Here is a 26,234-nt window from a genome sequence, read left to right as displayed (position 1 = left end):
CGGCGGAAACCCCGGGAAGGGAGGCTGTGCCCCGCAAATCTCGCGAGGCTCGGAGCGGCGCGTCGGGAGCCGGGAGCCGGGAGCCGGCGGAGTCGCGAGCCGGGGCGGGAGGGGCACGATGGCGGCCCAGGCGCTCGCGCTGCTGAGGGAGGTGTCGCGGCTGGAAGCGCCGCTGGAGGAGCTGCGCGCGCTTCACTCGGTGCTGCAGACCGTGCCGCTCAGCGAGCTCCGCGAGCTGGCGGCCGAACTGCGCCTCGGCCCGCTCTTCTCCCTGCTCAACGAGAACCATCGGTGAGACGACCCCAAGCGTGGAGACGAGGGTGGCTGGGAGGAGGGGAAGGGTTCTCCCCAGTCGCAGGGAGGGTAAAGAAGTCGCTGACACTTTAGCGGGAGGGAGCCTGGGTGGCGAGGCCAGACACGGCGCTCAAGTCCAGCCTCCGAGTTGTGTGCCCTGGCCGTCGCCCGGCCTCACTGCCTTCATCCTTGAAATAGGAATTGGAGAGGGAAAGCGAGGTTGCCCACCTAGAGGGAGGCTCCGCAGTCATGTGTACGGGTTCGTGACTTTCTTTCCTCTTAAGAATGGGTCCTATCCTGGCAATTTGACAAGGTCCACCCACATTCTAAATTCACGTATCTTTTGATCCGTAGGCATGGAACAGGCAGGTATGCTCGCACTCAAAATGTCCTGTATACAGAGAGAGCTGCATGACAGAAGGTGACAGCAAAAAACTAGAAACAACCTAAATATCCATTAAAAGGGGTTGGAAATAAATTATGATACATTACTACTGTGTAACCCTGTGCAGCTAGTAGAAGAATTGAGGTAGATCCATATGTGTGGACATGGAAAAATCTCTTAATATATCTAGTTGAATGAAAAAGGAAAATTGTAGGAGTTTATGATTCCATTATGTGTAATGTTTTTAAGGATTTCAATCGCCGTCCCCCCTCCCCACTACACAGACTAGTAGAACACTGATAATATCTGAAAGGTACAGCAGGAACTATTAATACAGAAGTGGGACTGAGGATGGCAACTTTTTTCATTTAATGCACATCTGTACTGTTTGATTAAAAAGCACTTTGTATAAGTACCGCGCGCTAACCGATTGCGCCACTGGAGCTCCTAATTTTACAAATGTTTTGTGATCCAGAAATGTAAAAGTGATCCTTCTACCTGAAACGGTAAAAAAAATCTTAACTGGATCAACACTGGGTGATTTCAGGGGGCTTTCTTGGCTATATCCTTCTGAGATTCCTCCCTTTTTTATACATGTTCTGCTTCATTAAATCCATTAGTTAACATTATCCGGTTCTGCCTATGAAATATCTCTTTTCTGTCCTCTTTAATTCAAGCCCTCATTTTCTCCCTCTTGCTGGGTCTCTTGCTATTAGTCTGACTCACTACCTTTAAGCTTCTTTGTCCAGCACGTTCTTCCCACACAGCAACCAGTTAACTTCTTGGGTTATTTGTCTCAAATCTTTGCCATCGTTTCCCATTGTCTACAGTATGAAATTATGACTTCTTTTTCTGGCATTTGGGCCCGTACAGTATATTTCCATCCTACTTTTCCAGCCTCATCTTTTCCCTCCACTCCTCTACAAATATTTCATCTGCTTCAGCTACCATGTGGCACATTTACTTTCCCTTGAGCATGACTTGGCACTTTCCTAACTTTGTTCATGCATGTCCTTCTAACTGAAATGCCCTCCCTCTCTCCAAATTCTTTCCATTCTTGAAAGCCCAGGTAAAGTGCTGTCACCTCCAAAAAGTCTCACTTGGCCACTCCAGTTTCAAGTGACTGGTCCTCAGATCTCCTGAGAGGCATTATCATTATTTCTGTTAATGATACTTGACACTGTTGCATTATATTATAGTTCTTTATGTGTTTACTTCTGGTTTGAAAATCCTTTGAATGCAGGGGACGTATTTTGTTCATCTCTGCATCCCTCTTAGGGTGTAGCACATAGTACAATATATGCCAAATAAAAGATTAGACTCATAAATTTTAAAGAGGCCACCTAGTCCAACCACTTTATATCAGGGATGAAGAAAATTTCAAAAGTCATAACCTAAATTAACACCAGAGATACAGTAGGAGCTGAAATGGATGGGAGTTTGAAGAATAAGGTTTATGGGGGATGTGTTTTGCCTAATGAAGGAGCAGTGCTCTAGGCAACAATTTTAATGGAAATTTAAAAACAGGGTAATTCAGAACTGGGTGCATAGGAGATACCAATTGCAATTTGTGAGAATAATTCTTCTGCAGATAGTAGATTGGCAGTCTCTAGATCTATTTCTATTATCCTGGCAAAACCAGGTTGCTATATATTGGTTCAGAATCTGATCTAATAGATGTAAATCTAGTATCTTGACAGGAGTTTTTGTGATAGAAAGTAAGTCCTAAGATTATTGCTTTACAATATGGAGATTGATTGTAAATTATTAACTCTTTGGGTTTTTACTGTAAAGGGCCACATGTGATCTGAAATTTATGCACTATACAGTTTAACCTATGGCTGCTTTTTTAAAAAAAATAGCCTTATTGAAATGTAGTTTGCATAAAATAAACTGCACATAATAAACAATTTGAGGGGCGCCTGGGTGGCTCAGTTGGTTAAGCGTCTGCCTTCAGCTCAGGTCATGATCTCAGGTCCTGGGATTGAGCCCTGCATCTGGCTCCTTGCTCAGCAGGGAGCCTGCTTCTCCCTCTGCCACTCCTGCTTGTGCTCTCTTGCTCTCTCTCTGTCAAATAAATAAATAAAATCTTTAAAAAACTACACAATTTGACAGGTATTGACATACTGACATATGTATACACCCATGGAACCATCACCTCAGTCAAGATAGCAAAGATATCTCTTACCCCCAGAAGTTTCCTTGTGCTTCTTTGTAATCCCTTTCCACCTCAGCCAGGCAACCACTGATCACTATAGATGAGTTTGCCTTTTTTTTTTTAAAAAAGAGTTTTATATAAATGGAATCCCACAGTATGTACTCTGGTTTCTTTCACTCATCATAATTATTTTAAATTTTTCCATGTGGTGTGGATGAATACTTCATTCCTTTTTGTTGCTGAATAGTAGTCCCTTGTATAGGATGTACCACATTTGTTTTCGGTTTACCTGCTGGTGAACATTTGAGCTGTCTTCAGTTTGACTCTATTACAAATAATACTGCCATGAACGTTTGTGTACAAGTCTTTACACAGACATATTCTTTTCTCTTTGAGTTAATACCTAGGAGTGAAATGGCTAGATCATATGGCAGGTGTATATTTAACTTTTTAAGAAACTGTCTAACTGTTTTCCAAAGTAATTGTACCATTTTACATTCCCACCAACAGTGTATGAGAGATTATAGGCCTAAATATAAAACCTAAAACTATAAAACTTCTAGAAGAAAACCTGGGAGAGAATTTTTATGACCTTGGGTTGAACAAAGATTTCTTTGGTGTGACACCAAAAGTGTGATCCATAGAAGGAAAAATTGATAAATTGGACTTCATCAAAATTACTCTGCTCTTCAAAGGCCACAGTTAAGAGAATAAAAACGCAAGTCACAAATGGAGAAAAATCTTTGCAAAGAGTGTATCTGATAAAGGACTTGTATTCAGAATATATAAAGAGCTTTCAAAATTCAGAAACAAGAAAAGTATCCAATTTAAAAATGGGCAAAATATTTGAACAAGAAGATACAAGGATGGCAAATAAGCACATAAAAAGATACTCAACGTCATTAGTCATTAGGGAAATGCAAATTGAAATTACAATAACAAAGCAATTCAAGTATCTACCAGCAGATGAATAAAGTGTGGTATATACATACAATGGAGTATTATTCAGCCTTAAAAAGAAAAGAACTTCTAACACATGCTACAACGTGGAGGAAACTTGGAGACACCATTCTAAGTGAAATAAGCCAGTCACAAAGGACAATATTGTATGATTCCAATTAGATGAGGCACCAAGGGTAGTCACATTTAGAGAGAAAGTAGAATGGTGGTTGCTAGGGGCTCAGGGGAGGAGAGAATAGGAAGTTACTGTTTAACAGATATAGAGTTTGGGGCACTGGGGTGGCTCATTGGGTAAGTGTCTGCTTTCGGCTCAGGTCATGATCCTGGTGTCCTAGGATCCAGCCCCGTGTTGGGCTCCCTGCTCAGCGGGGAGTCTGCTTCTCCCTCTCCTTCTCCCTCTGCCCCTACCCCCTGCCCATGCTCTCTCGTACTCTCTCTAGCAAATAAATAAATGAATCTTTAAAAAATAGATAGAGAGTTTTCCATTTGGGAAGATGAAAAAGTTCTAGAGATGGTTGATGGTGATGGTTGCACAACAATGTGAATGAACTTTAATGCACAGAACTGTACATTTAAAAAATGGTTAAAATGGTAAATTCCATGGTATATCCAGTCACAGTTTTTTTAAAAAGGAAAAGAAATCCATATCCATTAACAGTCCTTCCTCCGCCTTCCTCCTCTCTGTCCCTCCCCTAGCCCTGACAACCAGGAATTTGCTTTCTGTGTCCATAGATTTGTCTGTTCTGGACATTCATATAAATGGAATCATCATCAAAAGGAAGCTTTTTATGTCTGGCTTCTTTCACTTAGCCTATTTCCACATTTTATCCATGTTGTATAATATTCCATTGGATGGATAAAATTGGGTGTGTTTATCCATTCATTAATTGATGGGACATTTGGGTTGTTTCTATTGCTATGAACATCCACGTACAAATTCTTGTGTGGACATATGGTTTCAGTTATCTTGGGTATAATAAACATTCTTAATCCTTCCCTTAGGTGCAGTTATACAAAGTGGAATCCCTAAGTTAAAAAAGTTATGTTCATTTTTAAGGCTTTTGCTATGTATTGCTTAATCAACTTTTAGAAAAGTTGTATCAGTTTAATTGTATGCTCCTATTAACCGTATATGAGTGCCTGGGCTGTTTACTTGTACTGCCCATTAAGAGAAAAGGAAGCTATTCTTAAAACATCTTCTGTATCCACAACTGGTAGTCATCAAGTTCTGATTAATTTACCTCTTTAATTGCTTCTGAATCTTTTCCCTCTTCTCCATCCCTCCTTACTACTCCCCCGTTTCACTCCCTCATCACCGGCCTTCTAACTGAAAAATTCTTTCTCTAACTGATGCAGAGTGACTTCCTCAAGTCAGATCTCATCATGTTACTTTCTGCTTAAAACCACTTCGTGGCTTCCCATTGCCTTCTGGAAAAGTCTGAATTCTGTAGCATGACAAAAAAGACCCATCAGAATGTGTCTTCTGTGCATCTTTCCTTTTTTATTGCTCCCCATTCATACCCCCCCTTTACCTTCTCCCCAGTTCTCTCCCATTCTTACCCCAGTGAGATGGAGCTCCTTGTACTTCCTTAAATGTATAACACTGCCTAATTCCTCTGTTCCCCTTCATGTGTTCTACCTGGAACACCTTTGTCCTCCTAGATAATCCCCACTTTTTCTTAAAATTTAGCTCAGCTATTACCCCTCTGGGAGGGCTTCCTGATCCCTGCGTTCTTTTTTGAGCTCCCATAGCTTCCAATCCTAACCTCTAACATTTATCCACCTGATTATAGTTGCCTTTCTGTTCTATATTTTCCATTAGACTGAGCTCATTGAGGCTAGAGAATTATCCTTCTTTGTAGCCCCAGCACAGGCATGGCACATAATGGGTACTTAGTAAATGTTTAGTAAATTAGTAGAAGTTAGTATTTTTTTTAAGATTTTATTTATTTTTTTGAGAGAGAGGGAGAGATAGCAAGAGAGAGAGCACGAGCAGAGGGGAGAGGGAGAAGCAGGGAGCCCGCCATGGGGATGGGGCTTGATCCCAAGACCCAGGGATCATGACCTGAGCCGAAAGCAGATACTTAACCAACGGAGCCACCCAGGCGCCCCCGAAGTTAGTACTTTAAAGGGAAGTCTGTGTGGAGAAGATCCTCATTGAGCCAGACTTCAGATATTAATGGGTTGTTACTACGTACCTGGCAGGACACAAACTAATGAGATCTCTGATGTCTCCTTTAGGGAACAGATCACTTTGTGTGTATCCATTCTGGAGAGATTGCTCCAAGCTGTGGAGCCAGTTCACGTGGCCCGGAACCTCGGGGCTGACCTTCAGAGGGGACTGACTCACCCCGATGATTCCGTAAAAATTCTCACTCTATCCCAGGTATGAAGTTTTACTAGCACATAATAAGGGAACTGACATTTAGTGACCACCTGCTCTGGACCAGGCTCTGTGTTGGGTGCCAAAGATAGAGAGATGAAGAAAACAGAATCTCTCTCTGTGCCTAGGAAGTATCTAGTCTATTCTAGTGTGCATAGCTAACTATAACCAGGAGGATCCAAGCTAAAGTAAGGAGTTCTAATAAGTATTGTCTGAAATATTCATTCATCAAATACTGACTGAATTCCTTTTACATGCCGGGCATTGTACCATAAACTGTTAGAGCTACCAAGATAAATAAAGCCTATTTCTTTCCTTCAAGGAGCTCCTTGTCTAGAGAAAGTAATTGCCATATTAGGTCTTATTATAGTGGCATGAAAAAAGTACTATTGTAAAGGTCACTAAACCAAGAAATTGAGAGAGTAACTCTTATAACCCTAGTAACCAAGATACTCTACTATTTGGGTGAAGAGCTGCTGCTGAGGATTATTTTGTTAAGTTGTTAGGACCCAAGCAGTTAGTTACTTAGTAGGCATTCGAGTACTGTTTTTCCTTCTCTCCTCTGGAAGGATTAATTCAACAGAAAAGGAGAAAGTATTGATTGATTCTCTGACTATTTATGTGCTAGACACCATAGTAGGTACTTTTCCTGTTTAGTCTCCTTCAATCATCATAACTATCCTGCAATTAAGTATAGTATTCTCATTTAACAGATAAGAAATTAGGTTCAAAGAAGTTATTTAATTTGCCCAAGGTCAGTGTAGCTAAAAATTGATAGAACTAGAATTTGTATTGTCTTCTCTCACTGAAGTGTCAGTTCTTTACGGTTAATTTTTTTCTTTCTTTTCAATAATGTGACTATACCATGAGTATGTTCAGCTTTAATGAATTTAGGTCATTTGGAATTTTTAATGGCTTGTCTTATAGCTGTAATCAGTAACTCCTAAGATAAATGCACACTAAGGGAGTTTCTGATTGCTTTTTTATTTCAGGTCGGAAGAATTGTTGAAAATTCTGATGCTGTTACTGAGATTCTAAATAATGCTGAATTACTAAAACGGATTGTTTATTGTATTGGTGGAGACAATCTGTCTGTAGCTAAAGCGGTGAGTCACCTAGAACCATCAGCTTAAATACACAGAGTATTCTAAAAAACAAAAGAAGGCCTTCTGGATTGAGAGGTGCAAGTTTAGGATGGATGATTTGTATAGTTGAATTGGTAACCTCATATAGATGGTATCAGATAAATAAATGGTGTCAAATAAATACCAGTAAACCCTTTCTGTTTTCTAGAATACACATATCTAAATTATCCATCATGGAGCTTATATTAGGTTGCTTGATAAGAAACAAAATTTACATCATCTGTTTTCTAGTGGGAATACTGTGTATCTTTTTCAGTTTTAAATAATGATACCTAAAACATAGTGAATGCTCATTGTGCAAGATGCATTCCACATACTAATTTCACATCAATCTCATGAAGTAAATATTAATATTTTGCATTTTTATGATTTAAGAGGTATTTTCTTTCCTTATAAGGCCATTAAGTCCCTGTCAAGAATATCACTAACCCAAGCTGGACTAGAGGCTTTATTTGAAAGCAATCTGCTGGATGATTTGAAAAGGGTAATGAAAACAAATGACATTGTTCGATACAGAGTGTATGAGGTAAGACTAAAAGCACGCTTTTTTTTGTTTGTTTGAGAGAGAGAGTGCAGGAGTGCAGGGGGAAGGGCAAGGGAGAGGAAGAGAAGATCTTAAGCAGTCTGCGTGCTCAGCATGGAGCCCAACGCAGGGCTCGATCTCATGACCCTGAGATCATGACTTGAGCCGAAATCAAGAGTCGGACACTCAACCAACTGAGCCAGCCAGGTGCCCCTAAAAGCACACTTTCTTTTTTATTTTTAAAGATTTTATTTATTTATTTGACAGAGAGAGACACAGCGAGAGAGGGAACCCAAGCAGGGGGAGTGGGAGAGGGAGAAGCAGGCTTCCCACGGAGCAGGGAGCATGATGTGGGGCTCGATCCCAGGACCCTGGGATCATGACCTGAGCCGAAGGCAGACGCTTAACGACTGAGCCACCCAGGCACCCCGCACACTTTCTGATGCCTGCAATTCAGAATGCAGTAGAGCTTCTACTGGAAGGCAAGATGGCTTGTTTACCATGTATTCATTGAGTGTGTTAGGCCCTGTGTTAGGCCCTATATTAGATGCTGGGGATGTGGGGGTGAACTCCCAGCCTAGTATGTGGGACAGTCATATAAAAAATATTTACAGTGCACTACATAAAGTACTATAATAAAGGAGATAATGTTAAAACTAGACTTTGAAATAATTAGTTACAGTAGTAAGATGAAGAAATGACTCTCATTTGTACCCGCTTTGTACTTACCATTGTGCTAAATCTCCACATATATTGTCTTCAATTTTTATGGTAAACCCTGTACATGATCCTCATTAACCTCACTATTGATGGAGTAGCTGACCCAGGCCATACAGTTAATAGGCTGCATATACAAAATGGAATCGTTGACAGTCTAATTCCCTGTTCACAACACTTTCTTACTTTGCATGTCTTAATACCATGCTCTCCTGGTTTCCCTTCTGCCTCTCTAGCTATTTCTTCTCAGTCTCCTGGCTCATTATCCTCTATTGAACTTTTAATTGTTGGAGTTCATGAAGGTGAATTCCCAAACCCTGTTCTCACTGTATATTCATTTCTAGGCAATTTTATTCATCTTATGATTTCAGTTCCCATCTATATAGGATGACTCCATACACCTCCAACCCAGACCTCTCTTCTGAGCCCAGACCCTCATGTCCAATGGCTTACTCACTGTTCCCCCTTTAGACCTATGTATTCTAGGCCCCTCACACTCATGCTCAAACCAAACTCCTAAGCTTCCTTACCCAGCCCATGCTCCAGTCAAAAATAGCAACACACTGGCCCTGTATCATAGTCAGCATGGTTGGGTATTAGACCTTGGGCTCATTCTCTGTGAGGCCTTGTTCTCCCTGCCACATATCCATTAGGTCCATATGGTGTCAGTTTTACTTAAACCATGCACTTCTCTTCCTTGATAAAGCCACCACTACCCTAGTCTAAGCTACCAGGATCTCTCACCTGGACTATTCTATTTGCATCCAGACTGGTCTCTTCTCATCCATTTTTGATACCACTAGTCTATTTTTGGATGCAGTCAGGATGATCTTTTAAATATTCAAATCTGGTTCTGTCATTCCTCTGCTTAAAATCCTTCAATGTCCTGTATCTCCATAAGCCCTCAGGACAACCTTGTGGAATGAGTAAGTGAATGACTGACTGATAGAATGTATGAATGAATGAATGATTTTTAACCATCTTTTTGCTGATTTAGGCTTTTGTACCCTGATTGATGATTTCTTAAAAAAAAAAAAACACACACACAAATACAATCAGATACAATGGAGTATTTCTGTGCCAAAGTAATTCTTACGCATTCAATGAAGTTTTTCTACTTATGGAGACAAATAATGGATTTTTTTAAAAATTCAGTTATATAAAGTGCCTAGTCCTGTGTTTAATTTAAACTGAGATCTAACACATGAAAAAATGCTCAACATCACTAGCCATCAGGGAAATACAAATCAAAACCACAATGAGATACCACCTTACCAGTTAGAATGGCAAAAATTAACAAGACAGGAAACAACAAATGTTGGCGAGGATGTTGAGAAAGGGGAACCCTCTCACACTGTTGGTGGGAATGCAAGCTGGTACAGCCACTCTGGAAAGCAGTATGGAGGTTCCTCAAGATGTTAAAAATAGAGCTTCCCTACAACCCAGCAAATGTACTACTAGGTATTTACCCCAAAGATAGAGATGTAGTGAAAAGAAGGGGCACCTGCACCCAATGCTCATAGCAACAGTGTCCACAATAGCCAAACTGTGGAAGGAGCCGAGATGCCCTTCAACAGATGAGTGGATAAAGAAGATGTAGTTCATACATACAATGGAATATTACTCAGCCATCAGAAAGGATAAGTACCCACCATTTGCATCGACATGGATGGAACTGGAGGGGTGCTAAGTGAAGTAAGTCAAGCAGAGAAAGACAATTATATGGTTTCACTCATATGTGGAACATAAGCAAATAGCACTGAGGACCATAGGGGAAGGGAGGGAAATCTGAAGGGGGAGAAATCAGAGATGGAGATGAACCATGAGAGACTATGGACCCCGAGAAACAAATTGAGGGTTTCAGAGGGGGGGGGGGGGGGGGGGGTTGGGGTAACAGGGTGATGGGTACTAAGGAGGGCACATGTTGGGATGAGCACAGGGTGTTATATGCAACTAATGAATCATTGAACACTACATCAAAAACTAATGATTTACTATACAGCAGCTAACTGAACATAATAAAAAAATTTAATTAATTTTTTTTTTTTTTAATTCTTTTTAAAAAAAAAGTAGTAGTATTAAAGGCCTTGGGCCAGGGAACTTTAAAGAGTAGACTCTTCCTTATGTTAGAAGAGGTTTCATTTCATCTTGTCATTGGAAGAATTGAGAAAGGACAAGAGAACCTGTTTGGTTATAAAAATCTAAATAACTATTAAAAAAATGAGATTTAACAGATTTGGGGCTGTTTTGACCTTTTTGCTTTTTCTGTCTTTTTCTTTCAGTTAATTGTGGAGATTTCTTCTCTGTCACCAGAATCTTTAACGTACTGTACCACCAGTGGATTGGTAACCCAGCTCCTCAGGGAGTTGACTGGGGAGGATGTGCTGGTCAGGTATGTTGGCTGAGAGAGCTCTTAAAACGTCTTTTTTTGGAAGTCCAGGAAACAGCTTTGGGACTTAGTAACCAGGATGCTGCGATCATGACCTGAGCTGAAATCAAGTCAGCTGCTTAACTGCCTGAGCCACCTAGTCGCCCTGATACCAAGAATTTTTTTTTTTAAGTGGGTATTTTATTTATTTGTACTTAAACCTATAAACCAATCAGCCAGACTGGTACTATTATCATGATACATTAAAATACAAAACATCTTTCTACAAATACTAGAATAATGAACAAATTAACAGTTCTAGTAAAACATCACAAGGGACAGAGGAAATCAATGAAGCACATTATAGCTTAACCCTTCACCGTTAACAATTGAGGTTATTAACAAGAAAAGCCTCACAATCTCAGAAAATGCAAATTATCCTTCATCACACGTCTTTGTATCTTCACTTCCTATTCTTGAGGTTAGATTCTAGAGCCTAAAGATATCCACATTAGGATTGTATCTAGTTATCTATAGCCAGAAACACCTTTTATCATGTTGTCCATAACAGCCAACGCTACTGAAACCTCTTTGACTCCAATCAAACCCCCTCAACGGACACAATAAGAATAATGGGAAACAGAGTATCGAGGCAGAGATATATAGGACCCTAAAAGACAAAGCCTAGGAGAAGTAATACAGCCACTGCCCAAATTGAGATCGAATAATATACTCATCGTCATACATCTTCAGGCTGTATGTTCACAGAGTAATCTGGGAACAAATCCATTATTTGCTGGGTACTAAAATACTTAGCAGATCGTTGTATTACACTATGGCTTTCCCCAGAAGTTTCTAAGATGGACTCCAAATTGCTGATGGAATTTTGCTGGAACTGGATCTGGGGCTGCAGGGATTCCTCTCCACAGTTCTGGAGCTGATTGTTCCAGGCTTGGGGGCACCAGGTCTGACTGGTCCAGGAATGGTTGCTCCAAGACTGGCCATTCCAGGAGTTGCTCCAAGACTGGCTGTTCCAGATCTGGTTGCTCCAATTCAGGTTATTCCAGGTCTGGTTGCTCCATATTGGAAGGTTTCCGGAAGTGTTCCTCAGGTATCCCTGGTGGTAGGAATAGAAGCCTGGGTATTCTGCGGTTGCTGTGCTGTTCTGAGTCACACTCTTGCTGTCCTTTGGCCAGTGGTTTTTCTGCCACCTCTTACATTTCATTCTCTGGTTCTGGAACCAGGTCTTCACCTGCTTATAGCTTAGGTTCAGAATGTTGAAAAGTTCTTGCATCTGCTGGAGACTGAGGTATTTCTGTCTCTGAAATCGATCATTGAGGACATGGAGTTGGGTCTGAGAGAACACAGTCCTGATCTTCTGTTTCTTGCCCTGGGCCATATCTTCCTTCTTCACTGTTCTCTCCTCTCCAGAAGTGGGTGGTAGTTTTATCCTGGGACTGGTGGAGGAGTCGGGGCTGTCCTGAACAAGGAGATCCATGGATGAAGGAAGAGGAGAGACGGTCTCCGCGTGGGGTGTCTCAGCAGATGACATTTGCAGGGACGCATAATTTTCTCCAGCCCCATAAATCTCAGGCATTGGAGAAGAGTCCCTAGAACTGGGTGCTTCGGGGCCAGGCGGGCATTGGGGCAGAGCTGGATCTGCACTCATGTTGGTGAGTCGAGGGTAGACGGAAAAAAAAAAAAGAGCGAGATTGTAAGAAAGGCCCAGGCTTATGGATCTAGGTGGAAGAGCTGAGAGGAGTAGGAAGACCTCCAGATGTTAAGAGTCTGAGAAAGACAGGATGAAGTGCGTCACCACTGCAATAGTAAGAGCCAACAAGCCCAATGGAGCCAAAGGTCCCTGATAGCAAGAATTTTTATCAATTTTTAAAATATGTGGAAATGACATTATAGTTGTGTGAGGAAATATTCATGTTTTTAGAGATGCATACCGAAGTATGCAGGGGTAAATGGCTAGATGACTAGAATTTGCTTTAAAATAATTCAGCAAAAATGGAGGGAAAAAGATGTAAAGCAAAATCTTGTCAAAAATCTTATGTAAGGCAAAATCATGATGGCTATGCAATCAGGATTATGGGTACATGGGGACATACTGCACTGATCTCTTATACTCTTGTATATGTGTGACATTTCAAAATAAAAATTAAAAAAAATTCTTTAGGAAGCAGCCCTATCATAGTGGAAATAGTAATGGGCCTCAAGTCAGAAGGTCAAAATTTAAGTCTAAACTCTACCTTGTAATAACAATGTGATTCTGAACAAATCATTGCAATTTTCTCATCCTTGTGTCCTCATCTGAAAAGTAGAGCCAGGGTTACTGACCTTTTAGATTAAAAGAATTAAGTAAGATAGCCTATGAAAGCAGTTTATAAACTATGTTAACCACATGCAAAATCTTGGCATTTCAGAGCCACCTGTATAGAAATGGTGACGTCACTGGCATATACTCATCATGGACGACAGTACCTTGCTCAAGAAGGAGTAATTGATCAGATTTCTAATATAATTGTTGGGGCAGAGTCAGACCCTTTCTCTAGCTTCTATTTGCCAGGTAAGAAATACTGATTTCTGTGAAAATGATGGTATATGTTTTTTCTGAGTTCTTTCTGACGGGAGAGGCCAGGGATTCTTTTCTTTTTTTTTTTTTTTTTAAAGATTTTATTTATTTATTTGACAGAGAGAGAGAGACAGCGAGAGCAGGAACACAAGCAGGGGGAGTGGGAGAGGGAGAAGCAGGTTTCCCGCGGAGCAGGGAGCCCGATGCGGGGGCTTGATCCCAGGACCCCGGGATCATGACCTGAGCCGAAGGCAGACGCTTAACAACTGAGCCACCTAGGCGCCCCGGGGATTATTTTCTTTAGAGCAGATTCCCTTTAGATGATACCCACAGCCCTTAATGAGGTGGACTGTATTGCCGTGGGAGCCACGCCTTATTGATTCTGATTTTCTGGAAATACCATTGCTATTTAGAGCATGGGGATAGTTTTCTTCAAACCTTAGTCAAAAGCAACATAAATAAAAATACAACTAATGACATTTACAGTATATTTCACAGATTCAACAAATCTCTCTTGGAATCTTTATCTAATATAGGATCTACTCCAGCCATGCTGTTCTAGGACATGGCTAATTAGTTTTTCTTGAGCACTTGCAGAAATTGGAAATGTATTCCTTCCTTAGGTAGCCTAGCTTACTTCATCGATGAACATCTCTGTTTAAAAATTTCTTGGGGCACCTGGCTGGCTCAGTCTGTATTGAACATGTGACTCTTGATCTCGGGATCATGAGTTCAAGCCCCACATTAGGCATAGAGCTTACTTTAAAAAAAAAAATTTTTTTTCCTTACAGTCGCTCCAAACTTGCTTTCCTATAATTTGTATCCAATTTGTATCTTGTTCTTTACTCTTGCATATGACAATGCTTCAGTATTTGAATCCAGCTCCATTGATACCCTGGGGTTTCTGTTCTCAGGACCACACATCACAGGTCCTTCGGTATCTCCTTATGGGCTGTCTGATTGCCAGGCAACTGAGTACAGTACTATAACCATTCTCCCCTTCCTGGCCGGTAGTTTGTTACCGTCCCTATGAAAACATAGGGCCCACAATTTATGTGGCCTTCCTCCTCTATTAACGCATGTTTTTGTAAATATCTTTAGGATTTGTGAAGTTTTTTGGAAACCTGGCTATCATGGATAGTCCTCAACAAATCTGTGAGCGTTATCCTGTCTTTATGGAAAAAGTCTTTGAAATGACAGAAAGTCAGGACCCCACCATGATTGGTGTAGCAGTGGACACAATTGGAATCCTGGGATCCAATGTTGAAGGAAAACAAGTTTTACAAAAAACAGGTTGGTATGACTTATTTTGGCTTTCTTTAGGGATATCTTCATTTTTGACAAGGATTCAATATATAAGCTCATTTGTTGGTGCATTAACTACATTGTAGAAACTACTCTTACAGACGGCTGTCTTTTTACTGTGACCTTGGACTCATCCCTAGAAAGTCTCATAATTATTACTGAATTTTTGTTTATGTTTTTACTTGGCTAGACCAAGCACTGTGTCCCCTCTACACCTTCCTTGATGGTATTCATGGTCCAGAGACCGTGGACTAGAGTCAGAAAGACCTGGATTCATGTCCCAGTTCCAACACTGACTTAGCTTTTTGAACTTTATATCCTTACTTCATTACTGTAGGCCGTTTTCCTCGTACATTCATAAAAAGGATAAACAACTGTTTCTTGGGATTGTGAATATTTAATGAAAACACACATTTGTTTTATATTTGTAATGTCCAGGAAGAAAAAGAAACAAAAATTTGTTACAAAGTTATGTTAAGAATGATACTTTTACAGCACATCCATGAGTATCTGAAAGCACTCTGAATTCTATACAAAAAATAATATGGGCACTACTAAAACCTTTATGAAGTATATCTTGAATTGAAAATCAGTATGCTATTGTGTATCACAACTGGTATCCTAGTGATGTATACTTTTCTAAGTGCTTTTACCTATGACATGTAATCCTTTTATAGTCCTGCAAAGAACATAGTATGGCATTCTCATTTTATAGATAAGGTAGCTGAAACTCAGAGAAGTTAAGAGAATTTTTAAGATCACACAGACAGTGGGGCATCTCGTAGTCAAATCCAGGTCCTTTGGTTCCAAATCCTCTGCAGTTTGTCTTATATGTATGCTGTATTACATATGAATGTGTGTTTTAGGCCTGTCACTTGGTCTCCAACTACATGTTTCATTTTTGTGTTGGTTTAGGTTGGTAGAGGTCATAGTATATAAAAGCATACTTTTAAAAAAATCTCATTGTTCACTTCATACCCATTAGAATGGCTATTATGACAAAAAAAGACAACAAAAACAAAATAACAAATGTTGACAAAGATGTAGAGAAATTGAGAGCCTGGTACATATTTGGTGGGAATGTAAAATGGTACAGCTGCTGTGGAAAACATTATGGTGGTTGGTTCCTCAAAAAATTATACATAGAGGGGCGACTGGGTGGCTCAGTTGGTTGAGTGACTGACCCTTGATTTCAGCTTGGATCATGATCTCAAGATCCTGAGATTGAGCCCCACATCGGGCTCCACACTCAGCATGGAGTCAGCTTGAGATTCTTTTGCCCTCCCCGCCCGCCCCCCGCTCTTCCCCCCGGCTTGTATGCGCTCTCTTTCTAAAATAAATAAATAAATAAAATCTTTTTAAAAAAATTATACATAGAATTACCATATGATCCAGCAAATACACTTCTAGATATACATGCGAGGGAATTGAAAGAAGGGACTCAGAAGGTATTTGTACACCTGTATTCATAACAGCATTATTCATAATAGCCAAGAAGGTAGAAACAATCCAAAATGTTCATTGATGGACGAATGGATAAACAAAATGTGGTGTATACAATACAATGAAATATCCAGTCTTAAAAAGGAATGAGGGGCGCCTGGGTGGCTCAGTTGGTTAAGTGTCCAGCTCTTGATCTCAGCTCAGGTCTTGATCTCAGGGTCATGAGTTCAAGCTCCACATTGGGCTTCACACTGGGCATGGTCCAGTCAGAACAAAAAAAGGAATGAAATTCTTATACATGCTATAACATGTAGGGACCTTGAAGACATTATGCTAAGTGCAATAAGCCAGACTCAAAAGGACAAGTATTATATGATTCCACTTATATGAGGTACTTAGTCAAATACATAGAGACAGAAAGTAAAATACTGGTTATCAGGGGATGAGGGTGGGGGAAATGGGGAGTTACTGTTTAATGAACACAGAACTTTGGTTTGAGATGATGAAGACGTTCTGGAGATGGGTAGTGATGATGGTTGCACAACAACATGAAGGTACTAAGCTCTATACTTAAAAATGGTTAAAATGTTAAATTTTATATTAATTTTACCACAATAAAAAATACTTTGTTATCCTTCAAAGGAACTCGCTTTGAACGCTTGCTCATGAAAATAGGATATCAAGCAAAGAATGCCTCGACAGAGCTCAAAATTAGGTGTTTGGATGCTATTTCATCTATTTTTTATATACCGGTAAGTAAATTGGGAAATTAATGAAGGACCATGGGATATGTTTGGGAGAATAAATCTGTATAAGTCAACATAATACTGGTTAACTTAATATAAATGTTACTCAACTTTTAGTAAAAGAAGATAACCCTCACTATATAACTAGTGACATCTTTTAAGTTAAAGTGGAGTCATCCAGGTTAGAACTGGAGAGAGAGGACCCTAGAGCTTCCCTAATCCACCCCATCAGGAAAACAAAAAACAACTGGGGAAGTGTGAGCTGGGTTTGGGAAAGTGTGCTCCAGACTTAGCAGAGATCATGTAGCAAACTAAGGACAGCGTGCCATCAGATCCAGGCTTCCTGACTTCCAAAGGCTTGAGATTTTTCCTTTCTGTCCTGTAGCCTGAGCAGCAGACTGATGACCTCCTGCGGATGACAGAATCCTGGTTTTCTTCTTTATCTCGGGATCCTCTGGAGCTCTTCCGTGGTATCAGTAATCAACCCTTCCCTGAACTGCACTGCGCTGCCTTAAAAGTGTTCACGGTAGGAATCTTCGTTTTCTCAGGTCCTTCTGGGATGAAGCTAGTTCAGCCCGTGGCTACTCTGCCATGCCCTGGGAAATACCAGTGCGTAGCCCTGTGCCATTAGTGTATACTAATGAGGGAGACAGATGTGTCAACAGATTGTTTCAGTTAAAGGCATTAGGTATTGTGGCAGAGGTTTGGACAGGATTCTGTGGGATCACAGAATTAATTCCAGATTCCTTATCTGCCATCAAGCAAATCCTCTATTGACCCAGCCCGAGACTTCTTCCTGAGCCTTATTTCCTGCCATTCCCCTGCTGGCACTCAATGCTCTAGTAATACCAAACTGCTTGCTTCACATCTCTGGACCTTTATGTGCCCTCTACATTCAACACTGTTCTCCAACTTTGCTTGTTAACTTCTTACTCATTCTTAAAGGACTAGCTCAGGCATTTCTTCAGCAAGCTTTGCCCAAACCCACAAGGTTGAGTTAAGCTGTGTCAGCTCTCGTAAAAGCTGCTTATTCATTATTTTAAAATTTGGAAAACATTGTGAAGTAGAAATTTTTGAAATCACTTAAAGTCAGACCTGTTTTGTGTATTTCCTTTTAGTGTTAGTGTTAGTATTTATTTACCTTTTTTTTGGTGAAAAATTTTTTTTTAAGATTTTATTTATTTGAGAGCGAGAGAGTGCACAAGCAGGGGGAGGGGCAGAGGGAGAGGGAGAAGCAGACTTCCCCCTGAGCAAGGAGTCTGATGTGGGGCTCGATCCCAGGACCCTGAGATCATGACCTTAGCCAAAGGCAGACACTTAACCAACTGAACCACCCAGGCGCCCTTTAGTGAAAATTTCAGACATCAGTAATACTTTCCAATCTCTGCCAACCCCCCCCTTCTTCCTCCCTCTCTGGATGTAATCACTGTCATGAATTCGGGGTTTATAAGCCTATGCATGATTTTATACTTTTACTACATATGTGTGTATCTTTAAACAAATTACAGTATTTTGCGTATACTTAAACTTTGTGAATGGTATCATGCTGTTCATATCATTCTTTTCTCTTCAACATTATGTTTCTAAGGTTTGTGTATGTTAAAAGTGGCAATTAGAAAGTCTTTATTTCAGGGGTGCCTGGGTGGCTCAGTCAGTTAAGCATCTGACTCTTGATTTTAGCTCAGGTCATGATCTTAGGGTCCTGAGTTTGAGCCCCGATTGAGCTCTGCAGTCAGTGTGGAGTCTGCCTGAGATTCTCTCTCTCCCTTTGCCCCACCCCCACTTGCACTCTCTAAATAAATAAATAAATAAATAAAATCTTTTTTAAAAAAAGGGTCATTATTTTATTGTATAGCCACAGTTGAATCACTCTCCTATCAATGAAGATTTCAGTAGTTCTCTATTACAAATGGTACTACAATGAACATTCTCAAAAATATTATCTTTTGCACACATATGAGAGTTTCTTCAGGGTAGTCTTTTCTTCTCTAGTTTTTATTTTTCCACTGTTGTGATTATGCCATGTATATAATTTGGATCTACTTTTTTAATATCATAGATTTGCCTATTCTTTATAAACATTATTCTTTTTTTTTTTTAAAGATTTTATTTATTTATTTGAGAGAGAGAGAATGAGAGAGAGAGAGAGAGCACATGAGAGGGGGAAGGGTCAGAGGGAGAAGCAGACTCCCTGCTGAGCAGGGAGCCTGATGTGGGACTTGATCCCGGGACTCCAGGATCATGACCTGAGCCGGAGGCAGTTGCTTAACCAACTGAGCCACCCAGGTGCCCCTATAAACATTATTTATGTTTATTTAATTTTTTCTTCCTATATACCATAATTTACTTACCTATCCCCCCCACTATTAGACATTTATAACTTCCACACTATGATAAACATCTTTGTAAACAAAGCTTTTTAATATTCAGATTCTTTTTTTTTAGATTTTATTTATTTATTTGCAAGAGAGAGGGAAAGAGAGAACAAGTGGGGGGAGTAGTAGAGGGAGAGGGACAAGCAGACTCCACTTTGAGCACAGAGACCAGCACTGGGCTTGATCTCATGACCCTGAGATCATGACTTGAGCCAAAATCAAGAGTCAGATGCTTAACTGACTGAGCCATCCAGGCGCCCCTAGGTTATTTTCTTAAGTTAGATTTTCAGGAGGAAATTTATTTAGGCAAAAGTATCATTTTTTTAAAGATTTATTTTTATTTATTTTAGAGACAGTGTGAGTGGGGGAGGGGCAGAAGGAGCGAGAGAGTCTCAAGCAGACTCCCTCCTGAGTGTGTAGCCTGACATGGTGCTCAATCCCAGGACCCTGAGATCATGACTTGAGCTGAAATCAGGAGTTAGATGCTTAACTGACTAAGCTACCCAGGTGGCCCAAAAAGTAACGTTTTTAAGGTTCATGTTGTCCAGTTTTTTCCTAAGGATTGTGCTATCCGAGTAACACATTTAACTTCTTAAGGCTCAGAGGAGTTTTAATCTTTCTGCTTTCCATTTCAGGCCATTGCAAATCAACCCTGGGCTCAGAAACTTATGTTTAATAGTCCAGGGTTTGTGGAATATGTGATGGACCGGTCTGTGGAGCGTGACAAAGCTTCAAAGGATGCTAAATATGAACTGGTGAAAGCACTTGCCAATTCCAAGACAACTGCAGAAATCTTTGGGAACCCAAATTATTTGAGGCTCAGAACTTACCTGAGTGAAGGTCCATACTATGTGAAACCTATCTCCACAACAGCCGTGGAAGGAGCTGAATGATTTCTTCTAGAGTCGAGACCACTTTTGACCAAAACTTCTCCTAAGGCATTTGACTTCACCTGTATTTTACAAAAGAGAGGCTTCCCTTCCCCCAGAATTATCATGGAGTGTCTAATGTAATTATATCACTACATCTGTGGTGTTTCTACATGGAAACACAGTGTGGAACCAGGAAAGCAAGCAAACTTGGTCTTAATTGCACCGATGTTTTTCAGATTCCTTTGACTGCCTTAATCTTTCCAAGAAGATGGTGTTTTTGTTCCCCCAGAAATTTTCATGGACTTACTCACTGTCTTATTTAAAATTCTGCTTCAAATAGATTGGAAACAAATTGTTTCTGAATTCTCTTTACCACCTTTTTTTTTTTTTCCTTTTAGGTCCTTTTCGCCTTTCTGATTCCACTTTCAAAGTCTTGGGTATAAATATTCTTTGAAGAACAATATGGAATCTTGAAATTATGTTCTCCATACTAAGAATAAGTACTTTTAATAAGGTGTCTTTGGGTTTTTTGTTACCATTATATTCCTTTGGAAAATGGACAATAAATCTTTTAAAAATGTTTCTAGTGTTCTTTGCTTTTTTTGTTGTTTATCATTGAATTGTACTCTGTTGTGGTTTGGAAGGAGTGCTAACATGCTAGAGCAGAAAGATTCTCCAAACCTTGTTTTACTTATTGGTGGATCATCATTGTTGAGGGTTTCGCTTTTAATCTTTCAGAGCCATCGAGTCAGAATTGAATTGACCAGCGAGAGAGACACTGACTCCTAATAACCAGAGTCGGATGGCAGGACACTATATATAAACCAGGATGCCATCACATTGATTTAACAAAGGATGCAGTTTCTTTTCATCGACAAAAAAAATATTCCCACCTGTTTCCAGTGCCCTGCTTTGTAACTGGAAAAGCACTCTGCACACCAATCACCAGTCAGGTTTCGGCATGAGAGTGTTATCAGAGTGTGATTCAGAATCCAGAGGTAGATCTCTTTTAAGCCATGGTGATGTTGATAAACCTTTCCCACTCTGTAACAAAATGGTTCTCAAGTGCCTGGAATTCTCTTGTCCCAGATTAATGATCTCGTTTCTAACATCTCTGATAACCCTCTGTGGGTGTTTTTGTTTGTTTGTTTCCATACTGATCATTTCTCTACAGCTAATACCACTAATAAGTTATAGCCAAGTCTTTCCTGGCCTGAGAAACAGTCTATCTCTAAGATGACCTTTTTAATCTCATTCATGATGTTAATTTTATTCATTTAACATCCGAGTTCAGAGAGTTGCCCTCTCTCCTATGTGTGGCCTACATACTCATTCTGATTTTGCACCCGTGACTTCTTTTTTCTGAGATTAAATAAAATCTGCAAATTATTTTATTTTGCATTTAATCAATAAACACTATTGACTGCTCATTGTGTGCTTGGCATTGGGAAAAGTGTTAGACATTGTCCTAAGTGCTAAGTTCATCTTGTTCACGTTTTTACATCTGTAGTACACTGATGAAGAAACCCAGGCTCAGAGAAATTAAGTAGCTTATCTCAAAATCACATAGGTAGCAAGCAACTAATAGTGGAGGAAAAGAGAAACAAGAACTAGAGAACTAGAACTAGAAATAGAACATTAGTGTATAGTAAGTACAATAATAGAGAAAAACAGGAAACACCTACCCTAGACTTGAAGGAAGGTTTCCCAGAGAAGGAAACACCTGAATCGTGAAGAACCAGTAGGAGAGAGTCAAGTGAAAAATAATGGAGAGTAGCAGGGAAAGCAGAGGTTCAGATATGAAAACAAGAAACATTTGGGGAACTACAAGGCATTGTGACCAAACCCTGGAACTTAAAAGGGGAAAATTATGAAATTCTTTATCATTATTACTAATAGTAGCTACTATTTCTGACAGATTGCACACTCCAGAGCTAGAATGTTAACCTGGCTTCCTGGTGGCTAGTCAGATGTGTTATTTGATTATATTTTGAAGATAATAGCAAACAAATGTTTGTGAAGCATTGTTCTAAAAGCTTTGCAGGGGCACGTGGGTGGCTCCGGTGGTTAAGCATCCAACTCTTGATTTTGGCTCAGCTCATGATCTCAGGGTTGTGAGATTGAGCCCCTGATCAGGCTCTTTGCTCAGCGGGGAGTCTGCTTGTCCCTCTCCCTCTGCTTCTCCCCTACCCCAATAAATAAATAAATAGCTTTTCATCTATTATGTTGCTATCCTTCCTCTCCCAGGAAAAAAATACTGTTATTACCCTGTTTACACATGAGGCCATGGTACAGCAAAATTAAGGAACTTGCACAAGATCACACAGCAAGTGGAGCCAAGATTTGAACCTAAACTGTTTAACTCAAAACATAAATGCTGCCTCTTCCTCTTATTGGACATTTACTGTGGGCCAAATCCAATGCAAAATGCTTGACATATCTCATTTAGTTCATAAGTCCTACAAGGTTGATTTTGTACATAAACTGAGGCTCAGTATATTTTAGTAATATATCAAAAAATATCTAATAAGTGTCATGGTGGAGATTTTCAAAGTGTATTACTTTGGGGACACCTAAAATCCCAAGAACCCCAGGATGGTAGCTATTGATCTAGTGCCTATTCTTTATACAAGAGAAATCAGAAAGTGTGTTGTAAGTTGAATTGTGTCCCCAAAAAAAGATAATGTTGGATTCCTAACCCCTGATACCTAATGTGACCTTATTTTGAAATAGTTTTTGCTGATGTAATCAAAGTAGGATGGGGTCATTTGGGTACCAGTCCAATGACCGTTATCCTTAGAACAGGGAAATTTGGACACAGCACAGAGGGAAAATTATGTGAAGTCACAGACACACAGGAGAAGGCCATGTGTGAAGATGGAGGTAGAGATTAAAGTGATCTGTCTGCAAGCCAAAGAATGCTAAGGATGGTTGTCCACCACCAGAAGCTAGAAAAGACAAGGAAGGGATTGTCCCTTCTATAAGCTTCAGGGAGAGCAGGGTCCTGCCAGCACCTTACTTTCAGACATTTAGTCTTCAGAACTTTGAGCAAATACATTTCTGTTCTTTTAATTCACCCAAATTGTGGTACTTTCTTACAGCATTCCTAGGAAACTAATGGAGAGTATACACATAACACGAAATGTGAATTTGTTGCGTCCCATCTGTAAAGCAGTGTCTAACTAGGACTTGATGAAAATAGCTTTACAAAGAGTTAGAGATCCAAGTCTTTGGTATGGTTTAAGTTAACATATACCAGGTGGTTAATACTTTTAAATTAAGTGAAATTCTACCACCCGATTACTGAAATGTTTCCTGCTTACATCCAAGATAAAAATGTTGTTCAACACATTCCTTAGTGTTTTCCTTCAATTCTGAGCATTCTCAAAAATCAGTCACCATTGCTATTGCTGAGTCATGACAGTTCCACAGAATATGATGTTTACAAATTCACTAACTAAAGAGAAACAAGACTTCCGGTTATAATTAAATTTAATGTTCTCTCATTTCTGGATAAAAGGTTTTATGTTGTTCTTTTTTTAAGATTTATTTATTTATTTTAGAGAGGGAGAGAGCAGCTTGGAGGGGCAGAGGGAGAGGGAGAAAGAGTCTTAAGCAGACTACACGTTGAGTGCAGAGCCCCACGTGGGGCTTGATCTCATGACCATGAGATCATGACCTGAGCCAAAAACAAGAATCAGATGTTTAACTGACTGTGCCACCCAGGCGCCCCAAAAGGTTTTATTTTGTAAAGAGTCACGCTCCATCAACTTAAATATCATAAAATGAAATCTCAATATGATGTAGTACATCACAGCACTAATAACATTTTGCAACTTGCTAAGAGAAACTACATAAACACAAGGAAGGAGGGATGCCTTCTATAACAAGGTATGAGTTAATTTAAAAATAAGACATTTATAAGAAAAAGCAAAAAAGAAAACCAAAAACCCTCCTAATCACCAAAATACATGCCATTGCTTTTCATGGTACTCATGTGAAAACGTTTAAAGCTGTCAAGGTATGTCAGAAGTTTGCAGGAAATGAGCCCGTAGTAAGTCTCAAACAGGGTACATTCTTTCCCACTGCTAATTTCCTTCCATGCCAGGGGCATTTCAGCATCTGTAGTTTCTGAGGACGTAAAAATGAACTTATAGCAACATCTGTTGTATCTGATGTGCTTTTTCCCAGAAAACCTTGAACTGTGGATGGGTATAAGGCCAATGGCCTTGGCACAAATCCCTACGAACACATCAGCAGGAACCATAATGGGTACTTCTTTGAAAACCACATACATCATCCGAGCCACATCTTGGGACATAATAAAGGCCTCACTGCTGCAGTAATCTGGGTAATATTTTTCTTGGTACTCGCTAAAAGGAACAAATTCTTGATTATTAGGGTCTCTGTTGGGTGTATCCTGATGGATAACTCTTCCTAAATAGATATCCTCAAAGTGTTCTTTCAGATTGAGAAGATAGTCTACCAAGCTTGGTAGATTGACAAACATCTCTTCATCAACCTTGAGAATGAATAGGGCATTAGGGCAGAAAGTCACAGCCCATTGCATCATTGTGATGATCTTCAGGGTTTGGTTCTCAGAACTGTCCAAGAAGATTCCTTCAATTATATCATTATTCTTATGGGACTCTTTGTCTATCTCTTGCTGGGTAGTTACCAAAACAGGCATTCCCAAAGCAAACAGTGTGAGAATGTGGTGCCCTTGGACGCTGGTCACGTTACCCCAGGTTTTCCTGATGAGGTCCCGCCTTGTTCCATTTCCTGGGCTACTGAAGACAAGAGAAAGTAAAAATATATTCTTCCCTTTACACACCTCCGACTGGCTCAGGATATAATATTTGGAAAGATTACTTCTTAGGGGTTCCACGTTCAATTTTCTTGCCTTATCCTTTATTTCAAGAACTTTCATATCTACATAAGGCAAAGCCTGCAGAAAGTATTCTTCCATAAAATCAGCCCCAAAAAGCAAGGCATGAAATAGGATAACATTAAATAGAATGAAACACCACTGGTGAGTCCGGAGTCTGCAGAATGTCACCTAAATAAGAAGAAAACACATGTTCATTCAAATTTCAACCCTATTCTTGTTTTTGCCCCCACTGAATGCTATAAGTACTTCTTACAGCACTTAGAAGTACACTATTTTAGGGGTTTCTAATTTATTTTTGTTATTTGTCTCTCCCCACTATATCATGGCCCCTTGGACAGGTGGTTTCATGCCTCTCTCTTCTCCAGTGCTGCAGAGTTTAGTGTTCGGTATGAAGTAGGAACTGAATACAATGTTAGTTGTTTGTTTTCTTCCTCGTTTGGATGAAAGCCTACTTACTATATGCAAGGCACTGTGTTAGACACTGGAGAAGCAAAGAGGAATCAGACATAGACACATGGATACAAAGTAGCAAGTGGCATTATTGTGCTAAAAACCTATAGGAAAATATATGATGTTCTTTCTGGAAGTGAAGCACTTGGATCAGTTTCTTCTCTAATTATAAAGGTCAAGGGCTAATTTTCCATGAAATAGTTGCTTTTGTTGGCCAGTGAACAATGGCTATTATCAAACATTTACATCCTTCTAGTATGACTTTCCAATTTAATCTAATACTGAATTCTGACATTGTCTGTTTTGGCAATGTCCCCTAATCCATCTGACACATCTATCAATATGGACAAGTTCCCTCTATCTGCATAGCACCCCTTCGGAGATCTAGGATGGACCTGTGCCAAGTTTACTCCACATCATCAAAGAAGATGAAAACTTTCCATCTGGAAGGGTAAATACAGTATTGTAACATAACAGAGAAAGGGAACATTGAAGCAATTAAATTTCTACTGGAGCTTCCATTGACAAAGCTTCTCGTAGTAACAGTAACCTCTTATTCAGCACTTGCAGTGTGCCAGGCACCGTGCTAAGCCCTTTACATGCCTTAATTCATTTAGCCCTGGTAATATCCTTTTCAGGTT

General features: G+C 39.9%; 2 protein-coding genes across 2 annotated transcripts; one reads left to right on the top strand and one right to left on the bottom strand.

Annotated features, from left to right (window-relative positions):
• The first annotated feature begins 19 nt into the window (after positions 1-19).
• Positions 20-20,835, top strand: PSMD5 (proteasome 26S subunit, non-ATPase 5). The gene is made up of 10 exons (XM_032418614.1): positions 20-291; positions 6,039-6,183; positions 7,173-7,286; positions 7,723-7,851; positions 10,848-10,957; positions 13,363-13,505; positions 14,613-14,804; positions 16,902-17,011; positions 17,391-17,531; positions 20,016-20,835. The coding sequence occupies exons 1-10, from the start codon at positions 119-121 to the stop codon at positions 20,271-20,273; spliced, it is 1,515 nt and encodes a 504-aa protein (XP_032274505.1). The 5' UTR covers positions 20-118; the 3' UTR covers positions 20,274-20,835.
• Positions 11,175-13,356, bottom strand: LOC116641124 (homeobox protein NANOG-like). The gene has a single exon (XM_032418615.1). It carries the CDS (start codon positions 12,600-12,602, stop codon positions 11,673-11,675), a length of 930 nt encoding a protein of 309 aa, XP_032274506.1. The 5' UTR covers positions 12,603-13,356; the 3' UTR covers positions 11,175-11,672.
• Positions 20,836-26,234: the final 5,399 nt, after the last annotated feature.

This window comes from Phoca vitulina, unplaced genomic scaffold (assembly GCF_004348235.1).
Source record: "Phoca vitulina isolate PV1807 unplaced genomic scaffold, GSC_HSeal_1.0 scaffold21, whole genome shotgun sequence".
Classification (NCBI taxonomy): domain Eukaryota; kingdom Metazoa; phylum Chordata; class Mammalia; order Carnivora; family Phocidae; genus Phoca; species Phoca vitulina.
The sequence above is the reverse complement of the archived record's forward strand: the minus strand, read 5'-3'. Positions and strand labels throughout refer to the sequence as shown.